Below are 23,442 nucleotides of genomic sequence, written 5' to 3' on the forward strand. Positions count from 1 at the left end.
AGTTACCTGAGAGTTCCATACTGTTCTGTAGTGCCGCCACAGTGGTAACATGTGTATAGATACCAGGGCTGTGGAGTCAGTAGATAAATGTTCCGACTCCTCGTACTTCTGACGCCGACTCCTCGACTCCGACTCCTCTGTATTAATATGCGAATGTATTTGATACATTCCTTGAAGGAAAGAAAGGCAACATACATATTATTACTACAGAAACTAGAGGCTGGGAAGCCAACAGTCTAGTGTATTGAACAGTTTAAGCAAAGGAAAAACACAATGAAAACAAAGTTTTATTAATTAATTAAATGGCTGGATAGTAGCAGTAGGCATAAACAACAGGAACTTTACCAGTTCAAAGATAAAAACCACTTTATTTGGTTGTTTTGGGAACAAAAACAATAGGAAAGGTTCAGAAGTGTGGAGCATGAGTTCCGCATGCTTTGTGACGACAACAAAAATCAACGAGCCACAATCTCCGCTGGTTTGCTTGCTCGTCACCGTTCAATTCATGGACACAAGGAACAATTTCTTTACCGAATTGTTACTGGCAACGAAAAATGGTGCCTGTACATCAATATGAACCAGCGTAAGGAATGGCTTAGCCAAGGTAAACGAACAACCATCCGCGTAAAAAGATGTTGTGCGTATGGTGGGAGAGCTTGGTTGAATGAATTTTTCAAGTCTACACCAGGTGATTTCTACCAACGAGGTATTAAAAACCTTATTGAACTTTGGAAATAAGTTGTAAACTACAAGGGAGAATAAATTTATAAGTATTGGTGCTCTGAATTGTGCCATATAGTGAAGCACATGAAAAGCATGCTTTTTCACGGTCACTTAACGTGTTCGTTTTGTGGTTACGTGAGGCACTGCATGCATTGGTCTTTATTCTTAAGGTGCCCATACACTAGTAAGATTTATCTTCAGATCTGGCTGGTTGGAACAAAAACATGGTTATGGATGAGTGACCGTTTGTCAGTTTTCCAGCATTTCCAATCAAATGGTCCACTGATGGTTATGTTGCATCAGGCACTCTGAGTAGTGATACGGCTGGATTTTTGGTAAGAGAGGAGTACTCTGTACCTGTACTCTATCTCTTGCCTAAAATTCATAAAAATTTAATAAATCCCCCAGGACGTCCTATCGTCGCTGGCACGAATAGTATCACTGCAAATTTATCTTATTTTATTGACCACCACCTGCAGCCAATTGTGCTCAAAAATAGGTCTCACCTTTAAAGATACTAAGGATGTTTTAAATAGGATAAAAGATGTTATTTGGGACGATGACTGTTTTCTGATTACAGCAGACGTCACGTCCTTGTATACCATTATAAGACATGGAGACGGCATACATGCTGTCAAACAAGCCTTGCTCAAAACTACCATTACTCCTGATTTGCAAAACCTATTGATACAAGGGATCGAGTTCATCCTACTCAAAAACTATTTCAACTTTAACGGGTGTTTCTACATCCAAGAGGTCGGTACAGCCATGGGGACCAGATTTGCCCCCAGCTATGCGAATATTTTCATTGCTGGATGGGAAAACCTGATGGTGTGGCCGGGCCATGGCTGGGGTGCAAATCTGGTCCAATGGTGGCGTTATATTGACGATGTATTGTTTGTATGGAGGGGACAGGAAACAGAACTTAACAAATTTTGTGAGTATCTAAATAACAATTGTTTCAACATCCAGCTGACATTTAACATCAGCAAACTTGAGGTAAACTTTTTAGATTTAAGAATCTTTGTGGAGAACAACAAACTTGACCACAATTTACTACAAACCCTCAGATTGTAATTCATATATTTGTCCATCCAGCAACCACCTGAAGAGATGGGTATCTAATGTCCCTAAAGGACAGTTTGTGTGCCTGAAACGCAACTGTTCAAGTTCCAACAATTTTGAAGCCAGTGCCGAAAAAATGAAAAATACATTTTTAAATAAAGGTTATGATGGTAGTGTTCATTCTAGCACCCGCCATATTTGAAAACCCATGCAGTTCCTCTTCCCTGCCTGGGGTGTCACTGTCTGCTCTAGTGTTTCTAGCACAGGTCTGGTTTGCATATCAGTGCTGATATACAGACCACACTGTGCTAGAACCTCTAAAGCAGACAGCGACACCCCAGGCAGGGAAGAGGAACTGCATGGGTTTTCAAATATAGCGGGTGCTAGAATGAACACTATGATGGCACACTACTGGAAGTAGCCCTGGATGAGACTAGGTCCCTCTCAAGAGAGGAGCTGCTTAAAGATAAACCCATTAGTGACATACTTGCCTACCCTCCCGGAATGGCCGGGAGGGTCCCGCAAATCGGGTCCCCCTCCCGGTCCCCCGGGAAGGGGGGCAAGTCTCCTGCATTTCCCTACAGCCCCGGCTCCCCCTCTCCCCGCGGTCTAAAAACTATGACTTTCGCGGGTCCGCGGGAGGGGGCGGGGCTAAATGACGCAATTTGCGTCATTTTTAGCCCCTCCCCCCACCCACGGACCCGCAAATTGAGGCTTCAGCCCATCATGGGGGCGGGGCTTGATGACATCACCCGTGCCCCGACCCCAAAACGAAGCCTCTACCCGCCCCCTTTCACTCCTCTCCGGGCTTCTCCCGGAAAGGAGTATGCCAAAGTCGGCAAGTATGATTAGTGATACCCCCAAACCCAGGATTATAACATAGCCTTCAGTACACAGTATAATGCCTACCATAGGTCCATTGAGCAGGTTTTTAAACGGAACTGGAAACTTCTTCTAGAGGATCCAGTCCTAGTCGATATTTTGCCCAATAAACCAAAATTTGTTTATAGACGAGCTGCAAGTCTCAGGGATAAACTGGTCAAAAGTGCTTTTATTGAACAGAATACCATTTCTACATGTAACAATGGATTTCACCGCTGTGGCGACTGTGCCATGTGCAAATCATGTCCATCAACCACCAGAAAGTTTACAGCGATTGAATTAAATCACTCTATTATTAACCCCTTCACGACATATGACGTATATATACGTCATATGTCCGTTGCGGGGGAATCAAGCCAGCTCACGGAGTGAGCTGGCTTGAAAGAGAGCAGGAAATGGCTGTATATTACAGCCAGGTCCCTGCTCTCACGGCCACGAGCGGCGAGTTCGCCGATCGTGGCCGTTTAACCCTTTAAGCACCGCGGGCAAAGCGCCCGCAGTGCTTAAATAGCTGATCGGAGGGGGGGCGCCCCCCTCCGGCGCCGATCGGGGCCCCCCGCAGCGAGATCGGAGGGTGCCGATCGGTTGCCATGGTAGCCAGGGGTCTAATGTAGACCCCTGTGCTGGCCGTGTATGCATACCTATTACATCCTGCCTCAGGCAGGATGTAATAGGAAGTGCATAAAATCACTACGTTCAGCCATAGAGCTCTATGGCTGAACCTAGTACAGGCGATCGCGCCCCCTAGTGGTCAAGTACACTAGGGGGCCTTGTAGTAAAAGTAAAAAAAAAAAAAAAAATAAAGTTTAAAAATAAAAAAAAAATAAAAAAATATTAAAAGTTCAAATCACCCCCCTTTCCCCATTTCCCAAATAAAAATAAATAAAAAATAAAAAAAATAAACATATTTGGTATCGCCGCGTTCCTAAAAGTCCGATCTATTAAAATATAACATTAGTTATCCCGCACGGTTAAAGGCGTAAACGGAAAATAATCCCCAACGCCAAAACTACGTTTTTTGGTCGCATCGCGTACCCAAAAAAAAATAACTAAAAGAGATCAGAAAGTCGCCCATATCCCATAATGGTATTAATTAAAAAGTACACTTCAGCCCGCAAAAAATGAGCCCTCACCCAGGTCCGTAGGTGGAAAAATAAAAAAGTTATAAGCCGCAGAACATGGCGACGCAACGCAAATTAGAAAAACCGTAAAAGTTGCGATTTTTTTTTTAGTGGTAAAACATAACGAAAACTATATAAGTTTGGTATCGCCAGAATCGTAACGACCCATAGAATAAAGATAACCCATCATTTTAAACGAACTATGAACTCCAAAAAAACCGTAACCAGCGCAAAATTGTGCAATGGCGTTTTTTTTTTTTTTTACCCCACATTGAATTATTTCCTGATTCCCCAGAATATTATACGGTACAGTAAATGGTACCATTACAAAGTACAACTTGTCCCACAAAAAAAAAGCCCTCATGTGTCTATATAGCCGGAAAATTTAAAAAGTTACGCTTATTTGAACGCAAGGAGGAAAAAAAAAAAAAAAATTACCTTAAAAGGCAATGTCGTGAAGGGGTTAAGCCTAAACAATTCATTACGTGCAATTCAAATTACGTTGTCTACGCCATCAGATGTTCATGTGAGAAATTATATAAGACTAAAAGGAGCCTTAAAGTTTGCCTTGCCGAGCACGTTAGAAATATTAAAAGAGGTTTTAAAGAACATCCTTTCTCGCAACATTTTTTAGAAGTACACAATAGCTCCACCAAGTCTATTACAGGCTTTTGGGGGTTGGAGATGGTTAAAACAGACGCGATGGATTTTTAATCTGTCCACTATCTCCTGATGGCTTGAACCACGATTTTGAATTGAAGTGGTTTCTGTAAATATTTTAAATAATTTTAAACATATTAAACTGAAATATTGTTATTTTTGTAAATTTTTTTGTATTTTTTTTATATCTGGAAATGCAATTGTATTTATTATGTAAATGGAGAAAACACACAATAGAATGAAGACCCTCCCTTTTTTTAATGCGGTATAATTATCTAAAAGTTTTTAGGACTGCTTGATTTATATTTATGTATTTATGGTCATCCCGCTGCACAATGCTAAATTATTGTCATTTTGGCGGTGCGCTATATATAAACATTATGGGTCCACTATCTATGTCCTCTGAGCGTTATCTGTCTTCCGGCTGTGCGTTCCACAGCCCGGAAGCCCGATGCGGCGCATTAATCAAATGACCCGGCTAGGAGAGACGTGTCTAATACAACACTTCCGGTCTTGCGTTCCACATCGCGGAAGATACACGCGATTATGCGTTCCACTGCGGATAAACTTTGGAATGAACGCCTGTTAACTACTAGGCGTTCTCAAGTAAGCTCCCTTATCTTGTTCGCCACTAGAGCGGCATTAATAGAGTATATTTATGCACTTTATTATATCCTTTTGAGATTTTTTCATTTAATCAGATTAACCCGGAAGTGTTTTCTCCATGTGCTATTTAATCACTGCCAGGTCACTCACTCTCTACCTTGAAAAAGGCGGCTGTGACCGCCGAAACATGTTGGCAGAGAAGTGAGTGCTTTTATCTTTGTTTTTATTGTGCTTATTGGACTATCTGTTTGTGGCTATTGACCAATTGGCCACATTTCAGTTGTACCAGTAATAAACCCTTTTATTGACACCGTCCTCCTCCTCTTTGTATATACTGTACACCCCTGGGATGGGGTTGATGAGAATCTGAGAGACCAGGCCACATTTAAAGAAACCGCTATATGTGTATCCTACCTACATGCACAGTGAGTATGGTAGGCACCTATCTTGATATTTGGATATTTCGTATTTTGTGTCAGCAAAAGAAACCTTTATAGGCGTCAAGCTCCTGTACATACAGTGAGTACGGTACGCCATTAGGATACTGTTCAACTACCTTGGTATTCCATCCATTTCTATTTGCACGGGTGGACCCTCTAAAAAGATACCTTTATACACTTGTATAACACCTTTAACCAGTGAGTTTGGGTACGAATCCCCCCACTAAGTGTTTTTCCTGCTAACACCTTCTTTTTTATATTTATTTCTTTAGAAATTTTAATACGTTTTTTCATATACTTACTTTCCCTACATCACGAGAAACACATATTTCGAGGGACATACGAGTTCAGCGCCATCGAGACCTTCTTTTGTTCCAAAATGGTCCACTGTCATTTGCTCTCATCCATAACCATGTTTTTTTTCCAACCAGCCAGATCTGAAGATAAATCTGCATGTGTATGGCCACCTTTACACTAGAGAAGTCATTCATTATAATTGTCGGAGTCGGTGCACTGTTTGCCGACTCCGACTCCAGGTACGCAAAATTTCCTCTGAATCCACAGCCCTTATAGATACTACGCGAGATTACGCAATTGTCACAGATGCCTAGATTTGTATTGAGGGGCCCACCGGCAAGTTTGCTAGTCCAAGAACAAACACTCATCGTCTCTTGCTGATCAGTTGATGATCGGGCTTCTGAGTATCCTTAGGCCGCAGGAAGTGAGACGAGATCGCAGGCTCATCTGTGTTTTTCTGGCACTCCCCTTTACCTTCCGTGAAGTCATTGCTGGGTATGTGTCATTCGGTCGACCCAAGAAAGGTCGACACAGGATGGTTGACATGGTCCTTAGTTTGACCGGCGGAAGGTAGATAATGTAGAAGGTCGACTTGCATTTTTTTTATTTTTACCTGTCTAGATATAGACTTCTAAGCGTACGGTAGACTCTCGCACCGCTCACAAAGCTTCGGGCACACTATTCTATTTTCCCTCCATGCTCTAGTGCAGAGGTGGCAATAAGCGTCTCTACAGCTGTTCACGAACTACACACCTCAGTCGACCTTCCGGTGCATCCCGCATTGCTCTCATACACTGGTCAGTGGGTTGTGTGAGCTTTGTACATCTGTGTGCGACTAAAGGGGCCTACACACGGGGCGACACGGATCTGGCGCAATGTAGATCACTCAAAATCTGTCAGAGTCAGTGTTCTCTTGTGAGAACACTGGCCATGACCGGCGATCTTGCTAGATTTATCCTGCATGCCGGATATTAATTGCCGGGAAATAGCAACGCGCTGGGCCGCGCGTAACTAGCGCTACGGCCCCTGCACACGGAGCGATGTAGGGGCATTTTCTAAGAGATCTTCTTCTGGTTGATCCGCTCGGATGCGAGTGAACCAGATCCCGCCTTGTGAATGGTGGTACGCCTGCCCACCATTCGCAAGGCGCATACGTTTGCACTTGCTGCGAATGGATGATGTACATAAACACCCACATCATTTGATGGTCACTGACACTGGACACTGTCTAAGTGTACTCGCTGCACTCAGCACACTATTATATTCTCCCACCCTACCGTAGTGGATGGTAAGCCCTGTACACATGGGGGGATATATCGCTCACGATAAACGATATATCGCTTGCGATGAGCGATATATCGCTCAGTGTCCCGTTTGCATCAGCGACCAGAGATGGTCACTGATGAAAAAGAAACTGCCGGGGTAGCCCGGCAGTGGAAATCAGCTGGTCGCAGGAGCATGTTCCTGCGACCAGCTATCACTATGGGGGAGAAAACGGGAGCCCGCACACGGCGATATATCGCCGGTGCACACTCCCATCGCTGGCAATATGGCAATCTGAGGTAAAATCTCCAGTCAGTTCCTATTGTAGCATTGTGCTGCCGTCTGTCCTTGTCTGAGGTAAAAGTGAGAAGGGTGAGGGGCTTATATAGGGCCATTAGGTGACCCTGAGTGATGTTATCTGCGGGTGCAGCTGGATGAGTGATGTCTGCAGGTCAGGCAGCAGTGAGATAATAATCCCTTCCCCTCAGCTAGTGTCACTGTGAAATATTGGGAATCCACATCATTTGTCCTGCAGCCATGCTCCCTCCACTTGATTGACCCCTGAGCTTGGGAAAATATGTCTCCCAGTTGTCTGTCAGTGACGAGAGGTTAGCAGTTCAAACGCCTGTGACCTCTGTGAGATAATAAGGCCTCCCGAGCTTCAGCAAGTCACAAGGTGATGACCTTGACAAAATGGCTGCCTCACCTTTTATATTGTTCTTTATTAAGTTCATTATATAGCGCACACCTAATCCGCAGCGCTTTACACAGTGGAGTTTACAATCTATATGGATGTGGGTCCCATTAATATTCCTTCCCACTTGTGTACGCAAACACAGGTCATTTGTGGGGTGTTTTTTTTGTGTGTGTCATAAACCAATTAACCTATTAGGAGTACGAGTGGAGATGTTTCCAATAGCAACCAGCCAAATTATAGTGAACTTTTATTTAGTGCCTACTACAAAATGGTAGCTAGAATTTGATGGGTTGCTAAAGGCAACGCTTCCACTTGTCCCTTAAGAAAGTTTGATGCATCTTCCCCTGAAGTCCGGCTTCACGAGGAAAAAACGAGGGGTCATGGACCCCCACGAAGGAGCAGTCGGGATTCCGACGTCGCAGTACTGACTGTCGGAATCCCGCCTGTCAGGGAGCCGTCCGGCACCCGCTAGCGTTCCCCCCCATAGAAGCGCAGGGTGAGGGATCTGATATTGATTCCACCCAGCATGCAGTGCGGCTGCCGGCATCAGGGGCAAACACGTGATTTGTAAAGGGGGTTTCCAGATGGAATAAATAATTAAAAAAATATATATATTTATTTATTTTGTGACTATACAGACTTAAACATTTCGGTGCTTTACTTGCACCTGGTGACGGTGCATTTGTTTCATTAAATAGAAATAAACCATACACCCATATATTTTACAGTTCAAAAATTAATTCTACGCTAGTCGGTCTTAAAAGGTGCTCCTTCCTGTGCCTCAACTCTCCCATCATTATACAGCCCCGCGATTCGCGGAAAAATGCTGTGAGTGGGTGGAGCCTAATACGGAAAGTGGGTGGAGCTATGTCCGCAAAGCTCGAGCAGCAAAACATTTTATTTGCTTCATCAGGGGGTGGTTCTGGGTACTCGGAAACCCCCCCCCCCCCTGGGTGCACTACAGGGCGTCACTCTGCGCATGCGACTCCTGGCTGGTATCCAGTCCCTAGGTCGACACCTAAAAATGGTCGACAATGACAGAAGGTCGACACAAGCTTAAGTTTTAATGGGCATGGTTGACACATGTTTTTCATGTGTTTTTGGCTTGGACAGACTTCGTTCATACTTTTATTACTTCGTGTGCCTGAAGCATGGCGAGCGCAGCGGCCCTCCAGATGTTTTGAAACTACACATCCCAGCATGTTTTAGCATTCTCTAATAGAAAAACTGTGGCAAAGCATGCTGGGATATGTAGTTTCACAACATCTGGAGGGCCAACGTTGGACATGCCTGATCTACAGTTACAGGTCAGTTATCCGGCCCGGGGGTGCATGCACATGACATCTAGGCCAATGGGGCTGACCGGTTCAGGGGTAGGTCACCGCAGCCCTATCTAAACTACAGGAGGTGGTGAGATACTGATGTCCACTCAGGGGACAGAAACAAACATTCATGTTCTCACCATGGCCTGCAGACCTGCTATCAGCAGCCGCAAGGGACAGTGGTGCATCAGGCCTCGCTCCCTCACACAGCACATTCCTTCAGGTGAACGTGACAGAGGTTGGACAGAGTTCAGCTGCTATGGATAAGGCAGGTACATCTATTATACCAGAGCACGAGTCAGGCTATAAATACCTCACAGGCGTCCAATCAGATGAGGTATAAAAGACCGCAGTATCCATCCGCTTGGTGTAGTGATGAAAATGCCTTTAGAATCCTGTGGATCGCACATATTTTATTTTTAAATATTAACAGGAAATTATGGTTTAAAAAAAAAAAGATCCCTTTTCTTATTAGGGCCCCATATGGGCCGCCTAATATTCATCAGACTCGGATGTGTTTGCGTTTCGGGCGTTCTGGCACGTTCGCACACTCGGGCGAGTTCAGGCACTCAGAAATTTAATTGTTTGGGTGCATTTGGCCGCGTTCATGCCCTCCGGGAATCAGGTGTTTGGATGTGTTCCTGCATATTCACACACTCGGCTAATCAAGCGAGTTCGGTCGCTCATGGATTCGGGTGATCGGCACGTTCGTGCACTCGGGTTCCCGGGGGTTTGGGTGTTCGGGCTTTCAGACGATCGATGGGGGAGCAGCGGGGGGGGGGGGGGTTGTGGTGTGCGGTCGATTAGGTGAACGGCGTGTTTGTGTGGGAGCATGCATGGAAATCTTCGGGGGGGAGGCAGCCTACAGACAGGGTGACACTGGTGAGCAATGTAGATTACTCTCAACAGGATACGGTCATTAGCTCTACAGTAACTAGGTCGACAAGCATTGGGTCGACATGGGTCTAGGTCGACATGACATTAGTTCAGGGTTGTCGACTTTAGAAAGCTCCTCTCCGGGGGAAGCCCGGAGAGGAGACTTTCAGCAGGAGTTCGGGGGCGGGGCTTAAACGTGACATCATTAAGCCCCACCCCCATGAAGGAAGGTGCCTCAATTTGACAATCTTTACGGAGGGGCGGGGCTAAATGACGCGATGATGACACTTTGGCCCCGCCCCCTGTAACACCCATATTGGCTGACATGTGATGTCATGTTGTTTGTGCCTCATAGAGGCTACTCAATGTTTATTGGTTAACTAATCCCCATAGGGGACAGTGAAGGTTATACAGCATATAGAGACTGGCATAGGGGGAATAAGGACAGTGGAACGTGTATATATGTTACACAGTGCCTTCACAGAAGGCAATTAGGACTTCCATAGGAAATTACTGATTACCCTCACAGAGGGCAGCGGGGACTTTACTGTGTCACCCAGACGTTCATAGGAGGCACAACAGCTATTTCATTTGTACAGCAAGCTCCCCTCTCACGGGGGAAAATGGATTGAACCTGCCAGAAGGAATAGTTACAGGGCGAACCTACGACGCTGGTTGGGGGGAAGAATTGTCTGATCCTCGAGCCAGCGCAGGTGAATAAAGTTGTGGTGCTCGTGGCTGGAGGGGAGCGCGTGAAGAGAGAGGGAAGTTGAGAGCCGTTAACGGCTGTGGCGCAGTTCTCCGGAGGCGTCCGGTTGGAGCAGAGCTACGCAGCTGGATCGGAGGCGGATAGCGGTGCTGACAGAATATAAAGCGACACTTACCCGCCCCAAGGAGCCGCTGATATATGTTGCCGAGAGCTGCCATCTTCTTCCCTCACCCGCGGTCAGCGGTGTAGCGCAGTGTGGAGAAACTCTGGGGAAGACGCGGCGTCACTGAGGAGGCGGGACCCGAAGCCGAGGGCTGGGCCGGAGGCAGCAGCAGCGTTGGGCAGCATCTAAGTTGGAGGGCTGAGCCGAGGTGACGTGGAGTGACCTGACAGGCCGGAGGCTGGAGGAGGCCGGTGTTCAAGTACGGTGAGTCCCGCCCAGAGCTCCCTGTCATTAGAGAAGGGAAAGCGACACATAGTACAGGCTGCACGGAATTGCCACAGATCACATAAAACGGGGAGATAGAGAGCTAGGGACCCTAAACAGCCTCTGAATACACGCTACCCAGCATATTGCTCAGACTGTGCAACATTGTAGCTATGCGACCAGTTAACAGCCTGTGCAAACGGTGAACTGCCAGTGACCCCGAATTAGACTGAGAAAGTAGATATAATTACTCCAAACGCTAGGTATAGTGCAGTCATATACCATAGTCGCTTGTCACCAGGGCTAAACCCGGCGTAAGTCAGGGGACGCCCACTGCGGTGACAAAAAGCCAGCCTACCCAAAATACAGATTCCGCTGATACATTGTGAAGAGTGACATTTTCTAGTTTGGCTATTGGCCTGTTAAGTGCAGTGTTATTCCTGCGTAGACCTACTAGTGAAGGAGGGCTAAACCCGGCTTACGAAGGGGCCTGGGGACGCCCGGAAAGAGGAGAATATAACTAGACCAACCCAGGAGTACAAGAACGAGTGATACTGCAGGAAGGACAGTTATCAGTACAGTAATAAGTCCAAATGCCTAGTAAGTAAGAACTATTCTCAGCCAGCATACAGCGCAACGCAGTTAGTTACCCTAACAGGCTACTTTACCGTTTCTAACGCATCACCTTGCTAGCAAGGAAAGTCAAATGCCCGTTACTCGGTGCAGAGAGAAGGTACATTTGCTCTAGCTCAGAGGAGGTGGGAAAGGAGTAAATTATTGGATGCCGTAAGGAGAAAGACTAGAAAGAAGTGCTGATTAACGATACTACACTTACATTTGTACACACTGTAAACATTCCGGACTTGTCTGGGTTTTCGCTGGACTGTGGCCACGGGGTAGAACTCTGTAAGGGAATAAAAGCGCTTAGTTTAGAAAGTTAGAGTTAAGCAGTGATTGTACAGTATATTATTGCGCAATAATAGGATAGTAACGAGTTGCATACACTTATTCAATGTGCATGGTGCATGAAATGTTCGACTGGAGTTAATTTAAATATTCGTTTATACTTACCTTGTTTGTTGCCACTTAAGAGGTGGTGCTAACCCTAATTGTTAATTGCAGTGAATACGGTAAGATGCTATAGTAGGGAGTTAACGTGAACCCTGGCGAAAGGAGGACCGTAGGAGTCGAATGCAGGTTCCAGTGCAATAAAATCTTTTGGTGTACTGTATTAATTACCCACTGCCATACCCTGTTCTTTTATGTATTGATTGTATTGTGATGTTATGCTTGTGACTGTACAAGAAGCTAATTCTTTCAATGAATAAAGAAAAGTTGTAAACCGTCTGAAATCTCCTGTGAAAAACAAGCAAACCTACTTACCTACTGGGAGTCCGAACCTATCGACGGTGAGAGGTAAAGAATCTGCAATTACCTGAAGGTTTACATTTGGCGTCATTGAACAGGATACGATCAAGAAAATGGCGGACGAAGTGATAGATAATGAAAAGCCATCAGGAAGTCAGGCACAACCGGAGCAGTCAGTCGTGGTCAGCTCCTCACCTGGCCCTTTACCCGGTCAAAGTGGTGTAACGGGTGGGAGTGTGATTACCATGCCATATTACTTTGGCACCCCTTGGTTGCCGACGTTTTCGGGAGAGTACCCAAGGAAGGAAACCACCACGTTTACGGATTTCCAGAAGAAGATGCGGTCGACATTTAAAATTTATCCTCTAACAGTGGAGCAACAAATAGAGATCCTGATTGGTCAGCTAAAAGGATCGGCCTTACGAGAAGTACTATCATGGCCAGATACAGAAAAGGAAACCGTAGAACACATCTTCAAAAGGTTAGGCATGTTTGTGTGGGAGCATGCATGGAAATCTTCGGGGGGGAGGCAGCCTACAGACAGGGTGACACTGGTGAGCAATGTAGATTACTCTCAACAGGATACGGTCATTAGCTCTACAGTAACTAGGTCGACAAGCATTGGGTCGACATGGGTCTAGGTCGACATGACATTAGTTCAGGGTTGTCGACTTTAGAAAGCTCCTCTCCGGGGGAAGCCCGGAGAGGAGACTTTCAGCAGGAGTTCGGGGGCGGGGCTTAAACGTGACATCATTAAGCCCCACCCCCATGAAGGAAGGTGCCTCAATTTGACGATCTTTACGGAGGGGCGGGGCTAAATGACGCGATGATGACACTTTGGCCCCGCCCCCTCTCCGGAGATCGTCAGAAAAGGTCATTTAAACACTGTGGCCGGGGTGGGGGAAGCCGCAATCAGGGGTGGGGAGGAGCGGGGGTCCCCCAGAATCCGGGAGGGTGGCCCGATTTTCGGGACCCTCCCGGCCATTCCGGGAGGGTAGGCAACCCTACATTAGATCGACAGTCAAAAGGTCGAATTTGGGTTTTTCACAGTTTTTTGTGCCGACAGGAGGTATTTCATGCCCTACCATCCACAAGGGCGTAGTGGGAGAAAAAATAGTGTGCCCGACGAATTGTGAGGGGATGCGGTGCACTTCAAACTGTGTCCATATCGACTGTCTCGACATTCGGGTAAAAAAAACAGTGAAAAACCCCATGTCGACCTAGCCCATGTCGACCTAGCCCATGTCGACCTAATGTCACGTTGACCTAGATCCATGTCGACCTAGTGGTGTCGACCCAATACTTGTCGATCTAGTTATGGCCGAGTAAACGATCCCAACCCCTCTGCGCACAGTGCTGCACATTGATGTGTTATGCTGGCCACACATCAGACCAACTTTCCTCCAACCATCCAACTAGTTGGTTGGAGTAAAAAACTGGTACTGGATGGGAGCAAATATTATTTGTAATGAAGTCATTTGTTTCCTAAATCGGAAACTGGTCAACAACTGTCACTCAGACAATGTCCTGTAGTTGGACCTGTTTGATTTAAACAATTTCACTGAATGTCCATTCTCCTGAGTTTGTGAGCAGATTGCTTATTGGCATTTGCCCCCATACAGTACCAGATTTTCAGTCCAACCAATCAACTAGTTGGATGGTTGGAGGAAAGTTGGTCTGATGTGTGGCCAGCATTAGCGCTGCGCTGAGTGATCTGTCAGGGCCAGTATTCTCTGGTGATAACACCCGGCGATCGGACTAGATTTATCCTTCATGCAGGAACTTAATCGCCCGGCGATAGCAGCTCATAGGACAAAGCATCACTATGGCCCCTATACACGGAGCGATATAGGGTCATTCGCTAAGAGGTCTAGCCAGATCGCTTACAAAATGGTCTGAAATCGCCCCGTCTGTAGGCCCCATACACACTTGCTGAACAGCTGCTTGGTATGTCGGTCCCTGTCATACAGCTAGGCCAGCTGAATGTGCCCTCCCAGCTGTGACGCCGTTCAGACATATTGCTGTACACACTTGCCAACGCTGTGACGATATATCGGCCAGCCAGCCCATGATACATCAGCCTGTATCCAGCACTGAGGTACATCACACACGATATATCGGCCAGCCAGCCCATGATACATCAGCCTGTATCCAGCACTGAGGTACATAACACACGATATATCGGCCAGCCAGCCCATGATACATCAGCCTGTATCCAGCACTGAGGTACATAACACACGATATATCGGCCAGCCAGCCCATGATACATCAGCCTGTATCCAGCACTGAGGTACATCACACACGATATATCGGCCAGCCAGCCCATGATACATCAGCCTGTATCCAGCACTGAGGTACATAACACACGATATATCGGCCAGCCAGCCCATGATACATCAGCCTGTATCCAGCACTGAGGTACATAACACACGATATATCGGCCAGCCAGCCCATGATACATCATCCTGTATCCATCACTGAGGTACATAACACACGATATATCGGCCAGGCAGCCCATGATACATCAGCCTGTATCCAGCACTGAGTTACATAACACACAATATATCGGCCAGCCAGCCCATGATACATCAGCCTGTATCCAGCACTGAGTTACATAACAGCACTGTCACACACCTGCTCGGTCCCACTGTCCCTGTGACCGCTGACCTTACATTGACCATTTTCTCCTATTAGCGCCTCAGCTAAGTTGTTGATTAACTGCAGTGAACTTTTCCTGACATCCCTCCCTCTGTCCTCAGACTCGCTGTTATCAGCCATCGCTGCCTCTGAGGTAATCTAAGAATATGTTTATATTGTTACACTTGACTGGAAGGCAAACTGCAAACCAAATACTATATAAAGTGTCTGTGGGTTTCTATTTTAGTGCCTAGCGGTATATTGTAACCTGCCTGGCAGACTCCCATGGGAATAATCACTAGATTGTAGCAGGGCCCTCCTACCTTTGACTGTCTGTAAATACCCAGTTTGTTGTATCGCCGTCTCCTTTGTAAAGCGCAATGGAATATTCTGCGCTATATAATTAATAAATAAATAATCGTGAACTGTCCAAATCCTTGTGCACTTCTGTAAGTCGAGGTGAGGGAGCCTCACAGCGCTGAGGTCATGGGTTCGATCCTCACCATGACCTAACTGTGCAGAGTTTTTATATTCTCCCCGTGCTTGCGTGGGTTTCCTCCGGGTACTCCGGTTTCCTCCCACAATCCAACAATATACTGGTAGGCTAATTGGCTCCCAACGAAATTAACCCTAGAATGTCTGTGTGTACATGTACATGTGGTAGTCCTCAGCATTCTGTATCCAGGATATAAGTTCTTAATAAGATACTTACAGAAAGGGTCCAATTCAGACCAGCTCGCTGGGCAGCAATGTCAGCGAGCAGTGGCTGGGGAACGCCTGCGTTTTATGGCGAAGGCTGTCTTCCTGCAGGCGGCTTGCACATGCGCGCTGAGGAAAATGCGCTTATGCGGTCGTTCGATAATGACTAGCCCAGCAAATGAGTCTGAATCGGGCACAACGATTCTTAGCTCTGTTTACTAACGTGTGGCAATTATGACATTTTCTGCCATGATGTCTTTTATCACTGCAATTTACTAGGAAAAACCCGCCGCGGTCGCTGTGTGATACTTGTTGACGATGGTTCCGCGTGGCGGCGGTAGTCCACATTTGCATTGGAATTGCGCACTGAGGCTCCAGTTCTACCTCCCACAAAGACTTCACATTTTAAATTAAATATTTCTACTGCTGCGGTTCCCAGAAAAAAAACCATTCCGCTGACAGGGAAGAGGCGCGACTTCAGCAAAAAAACACCCTATTTCTCGCCTTAATAAGTCTTTTATATGTGATAAGAATTATCCTCTGTAATGGAAAATATCCGGCACATAGGTTTTAATGACCTACATGCGTGTGAATGTTGTTTCCCCACATGGCGCCCTGATGTCTCACGCTTCAGTTATTAAGTGCGCAGGATCTAGGTGAGGAGAGGAATGGCACGTTGTTTATTGTAAAGAGGGTTATCTTTCCTCACGCCCTTTTTGCCCCACCCATAGTCGAATTCATTCCCCCCGTCGAGTAGTGACCTGTCAGGTGCAGCCTGCTGGGTCTTTATACTAATGGGGCCTACATACGGGATGACTGTGCACAGCGATGTATCAGCACTGTGTGCTGAGCGATCGGTCAGGGCCGGTGTTCTCAGGTGAGGTCCTGACCGGCGATCTGACTAGATTTATCCAGCAGGCAGGATCTTAATTGCCCGCTGATAGCAGCGCGCCGGGCCGTGCATCACTATCGCTGTGGCCCTACACACGGAGCGATGTAGGGGCATTTTCGAAGTGCATATCTACCAGCCAGTCAGCTTCTGACTGCAATGGGAGAGGCTGTGGGCGGGATGCTCTAATGCCGCGATCTCATTGCCGCCCCTGCAAAATTCCGGGTTTTTCTTGCCAGATATTTGGCGGGGCACAGAGCTTCTCAGCTCAACAGACCCCCTTCATACTGCACCTCAGACCTGGGAATTTCCCCTGTCTGCCCCTTTCACACTGCTTTCCATGGTCTGCCTTCCAACAAGTGTGTGGAATTTGATTGGGTGTTGGGAAATTTGTACAAATTGCTGTGATTGACTGTTTAAAAAACAGCTTTTATTGGCTGGCTGTCACATATCACATGATTACATCCCCCAATGAGCTTGTTTTTTGGCATCATGTGTGAAAAACCCGGGTCTAGCCTGTTCACACTGTCGTACACCCGTGTATTATCCAGGAAAAACCCTGCAAAAAACCCATGTCTAATTCCCAGGGCATATCACCTGGGAATTACACAAAGACAATTTCACACTGAGACAGGACACGCAAAATTACTGCTTGCCCTGGCAAAAACCCGGGTTTTTGCAGCAGTGAGAACGGGGTATAAATGAAAAATGCTGTAAAAAAACCCATTATTGGGTTTTGCACTGCGTTGAGTAGACTATGGGCTTCTTAACGCGATCCAGCGCCGACACCACCCCCCCCCCCCCTTCATCTCTTACCTGTGTCGGGGGTAACCAGTGACCTCCTCCTCCCTGCACTGTACATCCTCCTCAGGTGCAGGGGGGAGGAGGCGGAGCCCACCTAGCAGCAGCCAGGTAAGGGAGGGAGGGGGAGCCGCTCACCCTCCGCCGGCTGCTTCGCAAAAGCTACCCGTTGCTATACTAATCGCATATGTTAGAGCATATGCATTTAGTATCATTGGCATAGGCGACAGAGGGGGACAGTAAGTGGCGGCGGAGGTTAGAACATACCTGTGTGTGAAAAATGACAGGAACTGATTGGCTGGAACTTCCACTTTATCTCTCTCCAAGGATTAGAGAGTAGCGGCTAGACTCCATGTCTGGCTGCTACTCTCCGCCTTGTGCCCCACATAAGATTTTACCTGATTCGCTCTTTGCAGAGTTCTGTTTGTGTAAAACTCTTTCCCAAATGTAAATGGAAAATGTTTCTGTAAGGGTATGCTGTCAAGATGTCGGCATTATCAATGTCAACAGCAGGTCAACGGTGATGATCTGGAAAAAAAAAAATATTAACATGGTTAAAAATATCACCATCAATGTTGACACCTGCAAAATGTCAACACTGACTTATGACCGCAGCAGTGTCGACATTTCCCCAGGGGGTTAGCAGCAGTGTTACATTACAGTTTTTCATTACAGACAGAAATTCTAAAGTCAACATGCTAAAAATGTTGACACATTCATTGTGGGCATTACAACTATATTGATGTGTATTAGGACGGCACGTGTTCTAAATGTGTGCTTTATTCCTAGGAGAGGATCCATCTGCTGCTACTGTATGACGGCACATTCCCTGGTCGGGGCTCACTCAGGTCTGTGTAAGTGGACATTTTTGTCTTCTTTTTACCCATAAACAAGTCCTTCTTGTCCCTATCTATCGCCACTTCATCTCTCTCCAAGCTTCGGTAACTCTCCCCCCAAAGACCTCACCTACAAGCTCATTGTTTATCTAGTGCAGAGATGAATGTGCAGCATCAGGCTCCTGTCAATGTGAAGAAGCCGCCACTTCAGCCAGAGCAGACCACATCTCCAAGACCCTTGGCGTGTTGAATTTGGTGGTCCAGCCCACAAAGCCACGCCCCTCCCAGCAAGCCTTACCCTGCATCGGGTGTCATTCGGGTATATGATGCCACCGCTTTATTAATACCTTAGTGCAGGGTTGCCGACTTTCAAAATATCCTCTCCGGGAGAAGCCCCCCATTACAACAAATAACCGAAATAACAGTTAGCCATGGAGGGGGCGGGGCTAAAATGTCACGATTGTGCCGTTTTAGCTCCGCCCCCTCCCCTGAGACCCGCGGATTGCATGCCGCGATTGGGGGGCTCAGTGGGGGTCCCCCTGATTCCGGGAGGGTTGCCCACCCTTCCGGGGGCCGGGAGGAAGGACCCGATTTTCGGGAGACTCCCGCAAATTCCGGGAGGGTCGGCAACCCTGCCTTAGTGATTATACCATCTCTGCACTAGCATGGATATTCTTAAAACCTGGACTGTCATACCCCTTTTACACTAGCAAGCCGGGTCACACCCAGCATTTTGTACCAGGCTTGCAAGCACTTTCACATTAACCATCCGACCAGGCATAAAGCTGGGCGTGTGATGTCATCAGGAGGCGGTGCTGGGTGATGACAGCATCTCCCAGCGGCACCTTTACAGTGTAGTGAATGGGACCCAGGTCGCGTCGACCTGTTTACACAAGCGGCCCAGGTTCAACCCTGGTAGTTACCAGGGTTGGAGTTCCGGGTCAATCAACCCGGGATTTTGCGTTGCCACTAGCAAAAAAACACCCCCGTGCTAGTGGCAAAAGGGTATTAGATTGCCACGAGGACCGCATTTGGAAACCACTGCAATAGGTTATAGAATATGTGCTACTTGTGTTCTCAGCCGTGAGCCATGACAAATCTTCTTCTGTTCCATACCAGGCTGTCTGAGGTCACAGGATGGTAGAGAACTCCCCGTCCCCGCTGCCAGAGAGAGCCATATATGGATTTGTCCTCTACGTGGCGTCTCAGTGTGGATTTAGTGAGTATTGGTGACATGAGAACTATACTAATGACCAATCGGGGCTATGGGATCCGGAATGTCATTCAGGCTGCGTCATCTCTGCACGCTGCAATCAGACGCAAGAGGGAAACATTACGGGGGGGGGGGGGGGGGGGCGTCTATACAAACTGTCATCGATTTAACTTATATTACACTCTTACACTTTGCTCTTCCGATTGGTTTTATCCAACCAAGCGCAGTTACTGAAGAGCAATTAAAGTGATACCGAAGATAATGCCGCCTTGCTGAACACCCGCCCCATCGCTCTGGAAGTCCATACTTGCTTTCAGATGCCCACTATCCACCCAATTGGTGGTGGGCATGTAACGTCAGCCATCCGCTTAGAGCTGGCATCCCCACGCCTGTGTTCGCAGGGGAATGCTCAGCGGTTTTATGTGGATGCCCATATAATACTCGGTGTTCCACAGCCGCCGCCGCCCCCCAGCCCTCTCTTCCTGGGAGTGAGCAGGAGAGTTGGGTCGGGAGGGAGTTTGCCCGTGTGCTGAGGAGTTATCGGTTATCTCCACATTATACCTAGAAGTCTGCTGCATAGCCGCTTTTGAGACTCATCTTGGTCTGGGAAAGCAAGGTCTGAACATAGGGGACCCAGTAGGTGAGAAGCGTGCTCTTTGCAGCCACAGCGGCACTGGCTAGGAACCGCTTGACCCCACAGCCCAAGTGGATAGGAGAGTTAGAGGAACGTGGGGTGGAATGTGATGCTGAACGAACTATGACATTTTTGTTTAAAGGGTTGTGATTGGCATCTTGGACCGATAGCTTTACAATGGTAATAGGAATAAACGTAACCCAGGCTGGTTCTGCGTTTCTGTTGCTGGTCATTATATGGTCAAAGCCGCTGACACATCTCCCCCATTGTGGGAAATACCAGAGGGACTAATATCTTGGTGGACCCAATTCATGGCTCTAGTCTCCTATGTCCTATGACTGGTCCAGGGCTACTTGTGTCCTTCATGCCTCTCTCTTGTTGTCTTCCAGTCCTATATCTGACGTGGGCTTTCATTCCTGAGTCCTGGTTACATTCGTTAGGACTGACTTACTGGCCCCAGAAGTAAGTACTGTACACGTATGTATGTATGTATGTAGTTATGAGGCAGACAATACAGTATATATATATCTCTTATATATTTAGCCAGATCCGTCACTCACAATTAGTCTAGCAAACGGTGGGCGGGCTTCCACGGGTGATTGACAGGCCCATAGTCACTGTCAGCCACAATGCAAAACATGCCATCTTCCGTTCTACACAACCCTCCGCTCTCCACAGCAGCTATCCACCCCCTCCTCGCCCGACACTCCCCATCATCGCAGCCACGCAACAAGCCCGCCCCACGGCTACACGCCGCGCCCCCCCCTCTGCCTCCAGCTTGCACAGCTATCCGCCCCCTCCACGCCCGCCACTCCCCATCGCCGCCCAGCCACACAACAAGCCCGCCCCACGGCTACACGCCACGCCCCCCCCTCAGCCTCCAGCTTGCACAGCTATCCGCCCCCTCCTCGCCCGCCACTCCCCATCGCCGCCCAGCCACACAACAAGCCCGCCCCACGGCTAGACACCGCGCCCCCCCCCGACCTCGCACCAGCTGAAGTACGCACAGTCCTGCGCACAACCCCCCACACCCGCACGGAGCAGCAGCAAACACCCAGAAGACGCTGCCTACCAACCCCAGCTGCCACTCCCGTGCCCACCGTCACCGTCCAGCAGAGCCTACACGCCGCAACCCCCCCTGCCTCGCTCCCTGGACACATTAGACCAGGTTAGTATGCCCCGTTCAGCGCACACAGGAGACTCTGCCTGCCGCCTCAGCTGCCACTCCCGTGCCCACTTTCACCCTGTAGCAGAGCCTACACGCTGCGCCCCCCCCCCCCCCCCCAACCACGCTCCCTGGACACATGACACACTGGGAGACGCTGCCTGCCGCCCCAGCTGCCACTCCCGTGCCCACCTTCACCCTCTAGCAGAGCCTACACACCGCACCCCCCCCCCCCCCCCCCCAGCCTCGCTCCCTGGACACATTGCACCAGGTTAGTATGTTTGCCCACTGACACACATCCATACTTCCAATACACAAAACAAACACACCCCTCCATTCCTCCAATCATCACAACCACACACACACACATCCATGCCTCCAATACTCACAACTACAAACACACAACCATCCATCACTCCAATAATCACTACGAAACACACATATACACACACAAACACACACACACACCAATCCATGCTCACAACTACCCACACACACACACAAACATCCAAGTACACACACCCACCCACCCATTCCAGCATCCAATACTCACAACTACACACACACACCCACCCACCCATCCATGCCACCAATACTCACAACTACACACACACCCATCCATGCTTCCCATAATCACAACAACACACACACACACACACACACACACACAGCTATGGCTACAATAATAATACACACACACAATACTCACAACGACCCCATACCACTACACTACCAACACCTCTTCTAACACACTATTTTGTGTACCTTCCCATCTCAGGTCGGTACATGCTACATTTTGGACTTCAGCACACCTCATTCAACTTTAGCACACCTCATTATATGTCTTATAACCCACAACAGCCCATACCACAAAACCACCAACGCCTCTCCTCCCTTCAACATTTAGTCTCACACTATATTGTGTGCCTTTCCATCTCAAGTCACAAGCTAACGCCTTTACAACTTTTACACACTACATTTTAGGTTTTATTACACACAACACAACACACACACATCCATGCCTCCAACAACTACACACACCCATCCATGCCTCCTATACTCACAACTACACACACACATCCTTGCCTACCATACTCACAACCACACACACACACCTCCTTACCTGCAATACTCACAGCTACACAAACACCATCCATGCCTCCAATACTCACAAATACACACACACACACACACACACATATCCATAACTCCAATACTCACAACTACACACACGCACACACACACACATATCCATGCGACAATACTCGCAACTACACACACATACACACACACACACATCCATGCCTGTAATACACACACAACCACACATTGCACACACACACACATCTATGCCTCCAATACTTACAAGTACACACATCCATGCTTTCAATACTCACAACTACACAAACACACACACCCATCCATCCATGCCTCCAATACTCACAAGTACACACACACACACAACCATTCCTCCAATGCTAACAACTACACACACCCATGCATGCCTCCTATACTCACAACTACACACACACACCCATCCATGCCTCCAATACTCACAACCACACACACATCCTTGACTCCCATACTCACAACTACACACACACCTCCTTACCTGCAATACTCACAACTACACAAATAACATCCATGCCTCAAATACTCACAACTACACACACACACACATGCCTCTAATACTCACAAGTACACACAAACAATGCCTGTAATACACACACCCAGCCATACCACACACACACACACACACACACACACACATCTATGCCTCCAATACCCACAAGTACACACTCACATCCATGCTTTCAATACTCACAACTACACACACACATCCATGCCTACAATACTCACAACTACACACACACACATCCATCCATGCCTCCAATGCTCTCAACTACACACACACCCATCCATGCTTCCCATAATCACAACAAAACACACACACACACACACAGCCATGGCTACAATAATAATACACACACACAGACACACACACACACACCTATCCATGACTCCAATACTCACAACGACCCCATACCACGACACTACCAACACCTTTTCTAACACACTATTTTGTGTACCTTCCCATCTCAGCTCGGTACA

At 47.6% G+C, this 23,442-nt stretch overlaps 1 protein-coding gene and 1 long non-coding RNA gene across 9 annotated transcripts in view; one reads left to right on the top strand and one right to left on the bottom strand.

The window, feature by feature from the left end:
- LOC146059470 (phosphatidylinositol N-acetylglucosaminyltransferase subunit P-like) overlaps window positions 1–23,442 on the top strand; it is a 32,881-nt gene that overhangs the window by 2,115 nt on the left and 7,324 nt on the right. The window contains exons 1-4 of one of the 7 annotated variants that reach the window (XM_083171720.1): window positions 5,379–5,482; window positions 18,272–18,336; window positions 19,438–19,537; window positions 20,555–20,627. In XM_083171720.1, the coding sequence (XP_083027846.1) occupies window positions 19,456–19,537; window positions 20,555–20,627 (155 nt within the window). In that variant the 5' untranslated portion in view covers window positions 5,379–5,482; window positions 18,272–18,336; window positions 19,438–19,455. Of the gene's footprint in view, window positions 1–5,378; window positions 5,483–15,173; window positions 15,248–18,271; window positions 18,337–19,437; window positions 19,538–20,554; window positions 20,628–23,442 lie in introns of those variants that run through there. The other 6 variants (XM_083171722.1, XM_083171718.1, XM_083171723.1 and 3 more) reach the window with 6 other exon arrangements.
- LOC146059471 (uncharacterized) lies at window positions 13–18,107 on the bottom strand. 2 transcript variants are annotated; one of them, XR_014470247.1, is made up of 5 exons: window positions 17,881–18,107; window positions 11,924–11,992; window positions 10,837–11,109; window positions 9,390–9,471; window positions 13–170 (listed from the first exon to the last, which is right to left on the bottom strand). It is a non-coding gene; the product is annotated as an uncharacterized LOC146059471 (long non-coding RNA). The 2 variants fall into 2 exon arrangements; XR_014470248.1 differs by lacking the exon at window positions 9,390–9,471.

The sequence above is a fragment of the Crinia signifera genome, chromosome 2 (assembly GCF_055691185.1).
Source record: "Crinia signifera chromosome 2, ASM5569118v1, whole genome shotgun sequence".
NCBI lineage: Eukaryota > Metazoa > Chordata > Amphibia > Anura > Myobatrachidae > Crinia > Crinia signifera.